The sequence below is a fragment of the Scomber japonicus genome, chromosome 6, assembly GCF_027409825.1.
Source record: "Scomber japonicus isolate fScoJap1 chromosome 6, fScoJap1.pri, whole genome shotgun sequence".
Classification (NCBI taxonomy): domain Eukaryota; kingdom Metazoa; phylum Chordata; class Actinopteri; order Scombriformes; family Scombridae; genus Scomber; species Scomber japonicus.
The window spans coordinates 37,724,325-37,733,410 of NC_070583.1; the positions used below are offsets into that span (position 1 = coordinate 37,724,325).

The following is a 9,086-nucleotide window of genomic DNA, read 5'->3' on the forward strand; positions in this document are numbered from 1 at the left end:
TTGGTCATGTGTACGTGTATGTGTGTGTGTGTGTGTGTGTGTGTGTGAGATAAACTGGTCATATAATCAGTAATATAACGTCATTCTTTCTCTTCTCTCCTATAGACATGCAGGCTGATGAGTTTGCTGGTATGTTTCAACACTTTTTATTTTATTCATATTTATTTATTTATTTCCACAGTTAAATATTTACTATACGATCTGTAATTCCTTTGCAGAAGTAATGACAGCTACAAAACTTACAGAAACTTAACATGAAAATATGATTTATTTAAAAAAGAAACAAAATAGACAAATAGAAATAAATGGAAAAAGTGAAGAATTAAAAGTGCTGGTGTGTCCAATCAGTGCTCTGTGGGGCGGAGCCTGTGGTCGGTCCGTGCAGGGCGGCGTTTCAGCGCTGGTTCTACAACAGCAAGACCGGCGGCTGTCAATCATTCATCTACGGCGGTTGCCAAGGAAACAAGAACAACTACAGGAACCAAGAGAGCTGCATGACTACCTGTGCAACAGGTGAGGAACACACCAGAGAGAGAGTGAGAGAGAGAGAGTGTGTGTGCGTGTGTGTGTGTGTGTGTTAGGCATGGGCCAGTACTTTGGTAAAAATATCACGGTTTCACAGTATTGAAATGTCTGTATTTAAAAACGTATATAGAACATGATCGAACATTAGTAAATATGTTTTTAAAATAAATAATGATAAAAAAATAACTGAATTCTTTCTAAATAAAAAATTATTTAAAAAAATAAGTGCAGTCCTTTAACTGAGATTAAACCTGAAACTCAAGTCACGACATAAATTGATTATTTTTAGTGAAAAAAAACAAAACACAAAATGCAAATAAATGCAATCACTAAACCTGTGGCTCAAGATCAGAACATAAATAATTAAAACAAATAAAAACACTTCTAAGATAAATATAAATAAATAAAAACAGCAGGAGCTTAAAACTGAATCTCAACAGTTTTTGGAGACTTGCTCACGATCATATTGGATGTATTGCCTCCTCGGGCTGCTACTGTCCGGGACCTTCTTCCTCCGAGCTGCGGCCATCTGTCTTTTTACGGTAGCCGAAGTATGAATACAGCTGACTTGGTCCTTTTAGACGGGGGGAGAAGTTCGGGGGGCTCGCCTCCTTCAGCCATCATACAGCCTGCAGAGCTACCTGCTTGTAACAGCAGCCGGAGTACGGGAGGGGTTGTACTTCACGCTGCAGCTGCACACGACCTGAGGAACCTCCACTCTCTCTGTGATGAGACGTCACATTAAAAAAACCCACTCATACCACAGACTGTATCATACCCACAGACTGTATCATACCACAGACTGTATCATACCCACAGACTGTATCATACCACAGACTGTATCATACCACAGACTGTATCATACCCACAGACTGTATCATACCACAGACTGTATCATACCCACAGACTGTATCATACCACAGACTGTATCATACCACAGACTGTATCATACCCACAGACTGTATCATACCACAGACTGTATCATACCCACAGACTGTATCATACCCACAGACTGTATCATACCACAGACTGTATCATACCACAGACTGTATCATACCACAGACTGTATCATACCCACAGACTGTATCATACCCACAGACTGTATCATACTGTATCATACCCCAGACTGTATCATACCACAGACTGTATCATACCCACAGACTGTATCATACCCACAGACTGTATCATACCCACAGACTGTATCATACCACAGGAACCGTATGACGGAACATTTTAGTGGTTTTGAAACCGTGACTTTTTCATACCGTGGTATACCAGCCCATGCCTAGTGTCTGTGTGTTCTGTCTTTGGGCTACTTTTACGGGGCCAAATGTTGAGTCCCAGATTGGGAAATAGATATATTTTGCGTCAGTGGTTAATGTCAGGGTGAGTCTCCAGAAAAATGTATTTAAGTCTATTTAATGTCCCTACAATAACCCTCAGTATGCTGTATGTGTGTGTTACTCATTATCATCTCCTCTCTCCTCCTGCAGTCAATGTGCTGCCGTCCAAGAAAGCTTCATCTGACGAGCCGGCCGGCACCGAGTCCAAAGGTTCAGTAACGTTACATTTACTAAAGTATTTTATCAATAATATATGTAATATAATCAATGGAAGGTCTTTGCTTTGGTCATACTTTAAAACATATACATACACATTATTTTGGACATTTCTATCTCTTTCTTTTAAAGTCAATAAAACCCTCTTTAACTTTAACTTGAGCAGGATGTCCTCTAACTCAGGGATGTCAAACATGCGGCCAGGGGGCCAGAACTGGTCCGCCCAGGGGTCCAATTCGGCCCACTTTCCTTCCTTCCTTCCTTCCTGTCTTTTTTTCCTTCCTTCTCTCCTTCCTCCCACCCTTCCATCTTTCTCCCTTCATTCCTTTCTCCCTTTCATCTTTCCTTCCTGTCTTTTCCAACTTTTCCTTTCTTTTCTTTCTTCCCTCCTCATTTTTATTCTTTCCTTCCTTCTCCTTCTCCTTCCTTCTCACCTTCCTTACATTTGTCCTTCCTCCCTTTCTGCCTTCCTTCTTTTCCTTCCTTCCTTCCTTCCTTCTTTTTAATGGTCAGGCCCACATTAGATCAAATTGGGCTGTTTGTGGCCCTTGAATGAAAATGAGTTTGACACTCTTCAGCAACTGTTCAACGTCCTTAAAGTCTTTAATATCATGTTTTACTCTCATCCAACATTCATCAATGAAAATGAAGTTTAAAAATATAATTTATAAAAAAAACTTTTAATCTATGTGAATGAAGTAATGTTCAAATAAAAAATTAGTTTATTGTGAGCCGTCTCACAGTGCTGCCATCGTTTCCATGGATACACTAAAATTATGATGATTCAGTGTTAATAACTGATGATTGATGTATGTATCAGCACACTGTTTGGCCCCCCGGGACTCGGGCCCCTGCCGCGCCGCCTTCCCCGTCTTCTACTACAACGCCGACACCGCCAGCTGCCTGCCGTTCCTCTACGGCGGTTGTCAGGGCAACGGCAACCGTTTCCCCACCGTGGACGAATGCATGGCTAGCTGCAGTGGAGAAGGTGATGAAGACGATTTGATTTTTATAACTAACGATATTAAATACGATGATGCAAATGTCTGATCATGTGACCTTCGTGTTCTCCCTGCAGGATCCTTCGAAGGTCGCGGCCAAACTCGCAGCCGCTGGACTGCAGGTGAGTCTAACTTTGACCCCCATGCTGTCTTACTGCAATGCATCACTGAGCTGTATAGTTTAGTATTCAGGTTCATTAACTACTTTCAGCCACTAGGAGGAGCTCTAAGCTTCTATAAAGCACCTCCACCTTGTGTAGAATGAATGTTTACCCCAAGGCACTTCACACATATGGCGCTTTTCCACTACACCGTTCCACTCGACTCGGCTCAGTTTCCACTAGGGATAGTACCTGGTACCTGGTATTTTTTTAGTACCTGCTCTGCTGAGGTTCCAAGCGAGCCGAGCCGATACTAAATGTGACGTCATCAGACTGCCGGCCTCTGATTGGTCAGAGAGTCACTGGAAGAGTCATGAGCCGTCCCACACAAGAATCAAAGCCGGCATTTTTAAACACCAACAACAGCGTTACAGAGATTGGTTTCTCTTCTCTTGCTTTGTGTGAGACAGAAAAACTCATACAGCAGCAAGTACACCATCACCTCCAATGTCCTCCATTGGTTATGTGTTTGTGTCGCGTATAAAACTAAGTCACAGCAGTTTAGTGGAGACGTGCTATGACGACCCCGCCCACGTTGAGTAGGTATCTAATGGCAAAGCTCGTTCCTGGAATTGAGCCGAGTCAAGTTGAGCCGAGTAGTGCTGGAACTGTGTAGCTCCATTAGATCAGTCTCAGACCCAACGTTCCTCCATGAGATACACACAACAGATCAGACACATGACACCTTCGTCTTCATCTTCATCTCTCTCTCTCCTGCAGCCTTCTTCCTCTTCGTCACTCTGGCGGCCATCAGCGCTCTCCTGCTGACGACACTCGTGGTCATCACGCTGAGACGCCACGGCCTGTCCCGCCGTCCGTCCTCCGTCAGGTAACCTAGGATTATTATTAGATCCCAAGAAAAAGATGATGTTTTTTTTAGATTTGATTACGTTTTAGACCGTTTAATGATGTAAGACAACGGTGCCAAACTCATTTTCATTCAAGGGCCACATGCAGACCAATTTGATCTCATGTGGGCCGGATCATTAAAAAGAAGGAAGGAAGGAAGGAAAGACAGACAGACAAGAGGGAAGAAAGGAAGGAAGGACAGACACAGACAAGAGGGAAGGAAGGTAGGAAGGACAGACAGACAGACAGAAGGAAGGAAGGAAAGAAGGAAGGACAGATGGGAGAAATGGAGGAAGGACAGATGGAAGGAAAGAAGAAAGGAAAAAAGGAAGGTAGGAAGGTAGGAAGGACAGATGGAAGGAAGGACAGAAGGAAAAAAGGAAAGAAGGAAAAGAACACAGAAAGGAAAGTGGGCCGGATTGCACCCCTTGGCGGGCCGGATCTGGCCCCCGGGCCGCATGTTTGACATCCCTGATGTAAGAAGATAAAATTAAGTCTTTTTTATGACAAGAAGAAGTGTCAGGACTACAGAAATGTAAATGTAAGGTGCACAGGTGGTCAAGTGGTTAGATACGCAGCCGACCCCAGTTCAAATCCCAATCGGAGGTCCTTTGCTGCATGTCACCCCCCCCCCCCCCCCTCTCTCCCATGTTTCCTGTCGGTCTACTGCTTAATAAAAGGCATCCATGCCAACAAAAAAAAGAAATGTAAATGAAACATAAAGTAACTTCCTGTTTTTTTGTGTGTGTGCAGTGACAAAGAGGAGCTGCTGCCGGACCCAGATGAGCAGTCCTCTGTGGAGTCTCTGACCGTCCCAGATAGCCCAAAGCCGGAGAAGGCCTGAGCCGAGGATTTGGCTTCACACCGGGGGGGTCTGCTGAGGGTCCAGTGGGGCCTCACACCTCTGATTCTTAAACACTGTTGTTATATCTGAGGCTTCTTAAAGTGTCTGAAATGTGAAAGAAAGACAAAACAGAATATTAGGAAACATGATGAAGTAATAAATGTGACTCTGAGCTGTGACATGTTAAAGGGTCATTCTGCTGATTCTTATATTTGGGTCCAAACCAACAAAGAACTGATCTACTAACGAGTATTATGTGTGTATCAAAGTCTGATGTATCTGATTCCTCTGCTGTTGTTTAAAAACTACTGAAACCAGGTCACAGTTTTCAAAATAAAGGACCAAAATCTTCAAAGTAAAGGACCAAACTCTTCGAAATTAAGCAACAAACTCTTCAAAATAATGTAACATGTCACCCAGTGCAGCAGCCACTGTATTGGGTGACATGTTACTTTTATTTTGAAGAGTTTGGTCACGTTAGTTTGTTTAGAAACAAACAGTAGTGTAAGGCGGACGCTACTGAGCATGTGCAGTAACAAGGCTTGCTCAGTAACTACCACGTTACTGCACATGCTCAGTAGCTACCACGTTACTGCACATGCTCAGTAGCTACCATGTTACTGCACATGCTCAGTAGCTACCACTTTACTGCACATGCTCAGTAGCTACCACGTTACTGCACATGCTCAGTAGCTACCACGTTACTGCACATGCTCAGTAGCTACCACGTTACTGCACATGCTCAGTAGCTACCACGTTACTGCACATGCTCAGTAGCTACCACGTTACTGCACATGCTCAGTGGCTACCATGTTACTGCACATGCTCAGTAGCTAGCACATTACTGCACATGCTCAGTAGCTACCATGTTACTGCACATGCTCAGTAGGTACCACGTTACTGCACATGCTCAGTAGCTACCACGTTACTGCACATGCTCAGTAGCGTCCGCCTTACACTGAACTACTCAGAGACTGAAAACATGATCACTGTCTTTTAGTCTTTGCTTCTGTTTCTAAACAAACTAACGTGACCAAACCTTTCAAAATAAAACTAACATGTCACCCAGAGTTTGTACCTTTTTGTGGCATGTTTTTAATAGTTTTGATCAACACTAGAATAATCAGATATATCAGACTTTGATTCACACACAGAGCTTGTTAGTAGATCAGTTCTTTGTTGGTTTGGATCCAAATATGAAGATATCAAAGCTAACCGAGTCTCTTCTTCACTACAAACATCATCAATTTGTTACAATTTTAAAACAAACTTAAGAAAATATGTTTATTAGCTTTCTTGAGGAGTGATATCGATGACTGTGTAGCTTGTAAATTCAACTAGCAGCACCTGTACAGCTCACTAATGAACTCGTTATATCTCGAAATGTAAAAACTAGAACTTGCCGGAACTACTTTTTGTCTAACAGCGTCGTATCCATCCGCCCAGAAGTAGTTCCAGATGCTGTCAGGTGGATTTTTAAGCTATCTGAACGAGTCGCTCTCAGGAAGGAAGAGAGAAAAATATCAGTCACTTTTTAAAGATACTAAGAAGTCTACAGATGTGTTTTTTACCTCCTTTTTTTGTTTTTGGTTTGTTTTTTTAACTTTACGTCTCTCTGCGCTCCACGTTTTTATTTACTGTCCTGATTTTAAACTTCTAACTCATCTGTCGTCTGGTTCTCAGCCTCACCACATAACTTAAATAATTAGTGATCATTTATAACCTAAAACCTCAAATAACAAAAAATATGAAGGCTTTACTTTTTAATCATTTGTGACATCACTTTTTATATTTTATGGATTAAACAATTAAATGTGTGATTAAAATGAGAATAAATTGAATAATTCAAGTTTGTTTCCTACACAGGAGTTATTAAAATTACTTTACTACCTTTTTAAAAATGTGAATGAAGTTAAGAGCAGAGCTTAAATACAGGATCATTAACAGACTATAAACTCAGCTGGAAGAAGTTGGAAGAAAACCAAGAAAATTACATTTGAATGTAGAGAATTGACCAAAGTGAGTTTTTTTGGGGTTGGGATTTTTTTTTTTTTTGTTTCAAGAAAGTTTTAATTTTTTTTTTTTTTTAAACAAAACCTTTTGGTCTCTGAAACTGAAGAAAGACACTTTATGAGTCAGTAACACTGGATACTACATTTCCCATGATGCACCTGGACTGGCTGAGAACCACCTGATTTCAAAGTGACGTCACAATGTGCACTAACTACTATATTACTGATATATCGGAAGAATCTGTCGTATTATTACAAAACTGCCAAAATTTAAGGTTTTCTTTCTGTGATGCCTTCAATGACTCTCTGTAAATCTGAGCTATTATCATCATTATTATATTAATTAATCATTGTTCCATACTTTTTTTTGTCTACTTCCTGTCAAACATAAACACACATCTGATATTTTACAATGAAAATTCAGTTCAGAAACGACAGGACTTTTATTTTGAAGGGTTAAACTTTATTAAATATCTGAACTAAAACAGTCGAAGCTTTTTAACTGTGAGGGAGATCAAGAATATTATAAAGTCTTTTGAAGTTCATCTGCATTTAGTGTGAAGCCTTTAAGAAGTTATTTAATCTGTCACATTATGAAAATCCAGCTGACTTTAACATGTGATTGATACGTGATATGTAAACTGTAATGATTATAGATTAGTGACGAGGTGTTTCACCTGAGTTTAACTTTAACTGTCACCTGTTTCAATCTGTAATAAACTCAATAAAACTCTTAATGTTTGGATTTTATTGTAATACTTTAACTCATTTTAAACATTTTGCGCCATCTTGCCACTTTTTGTGTTGTTGGAATTTAAAAGACACAAATAATAAAACTGTGCTCAGACTTTATGATACAATTCAACACCTTTATTACAACGAAATTGCATAATCTCTGTAGCTAGAACAAAAAAAAAAAAAAAAAACATTAACATGAACCAGCAAACAATGTGATACACTATGGGTAAAAAAAAGACAATGTAAAAATGTGTCATAAATACATATAATACAGATGTAGTTATGAATAAGCCCAGCTGAGGTGCAGTCTGATAGTAGGAGATCTCATGGACATGTAGCGCCCTCCAGAGGGCAGTAGTATGTTGGTGTCCTGGGCGGGAAGAGTCCTTGATTATGTTTATGGCCTTGCAGAGACAGCAGCTTCTGTGCAAGTCCTTAAAAACAGCAGCGTTATAGATGTTCTAGGATGTTCTAGGTGGGACAGCGGAGTGTGCAGGCCTGTGTTCATGGCTTCCTCTGTTGACCTATTGCTTTATATGCAACCTTAAAACTTCAGCTGATAAAGATTTATACTGTCTGTTTATGTTTGACTTCAGTTGTTCCAAAGTTCAGAGCTGCTGTTCTGTGATCACATTTCCATAAAGAAGACTTCAGATTGAAGATGAACTCAGAGATTCAGCATCTAAAGGTAACGTGGCCGACCGTTTTCATCATGTTTGTGTCAGCAGCTGTTAAAATGATCTGATAACAGTAGAGATGGTAGTTATAGTGATAAATATATATAATGATGCAATGAGTTATATGACTATGAACATGTAATATACAGTATGTACTCCATATAATATAAAGATTAGGGTTTGAGTACGATGACATTCATTGTACTAAACTTGAGATAAATAGGCTAAAGTGATTGACTGTTGTTTTTGTAAAACTATCGTGGTCGTATCAAAGGTCACCTCATTCAGTCATCTTGAACCTGACAAACATTATGACAGTTATTATAATAATTAATCCACAGTTACAACAGTCCACAGTCCAACAGAAAGAGTTTGTTTCACAGGTGGAACGGTTAGTGATGAACAGGTAATAAAAGCCATATAATAATATACTATGAAATGTGTTAAAAGAAGGTGACATAAATACTGTTGAAAACATCTTTTCATTCATGATATTCAGTTATTTAATCAGGCAAATGAAAAGTCAGTGGAACATTCAGAAACTAAGTTATTAAATATTAAAGCTGAGTGAAAGTCTTTAAATAGTTTGTTACTGTGGCTCCATCTGGTGGTGGAATGAATAATGACAGGATGTTAGACAGCAGTGCAGACCTGTGTGATGTGCAGCTGGTTGTAATGAATGAGCATGTTGTTGTGTTTGTGTGAAGGTGTTTCTCTGCT

The 9,086-nt window shown here is 40.1% G+C and overlaps 1 protein-coding gene across 1 annotated transcript in view; it reads left to right on the top strand.

The window, feature by feature from the left end:
* Nucleotides 1–5,316, top strand: part of LOC128360956 (papilin-like) — a 21,711-nt gene extending 16,395 nt beyond the window's left edge. Inside the window, exons 5-11 of the mRNA XM_053321522.1 lie at nt 106–129; nt 349–513; nt 2,019–2,078; nt 2,905–3,072; nt 3,163–3,207; nt 3,967–4,075; nt 4,849–5,316. Coding sequence (XP_053177497.1) covers nt 106–129; nt 349–513; nt 2,019–2,078; nt 2,905–3,072; nt 3,163–3,207; nt 3,967–4,075; nt 4,849–4,939 — 662 coding nt within the window. The 3' untranslated portion in view covers nt 4,940–5,316. The remainder of the gene's footprint in view (nt 1–105; nt 130–348; nt 514–2,018; nt 2,079–2,904; nt 3,073–3,162; nt 3,208–3,966; nt 4,076–4,848) is intronic.
* Nucleotides 5,317–9,086: the final 3,770 nt, after the last annotated feature.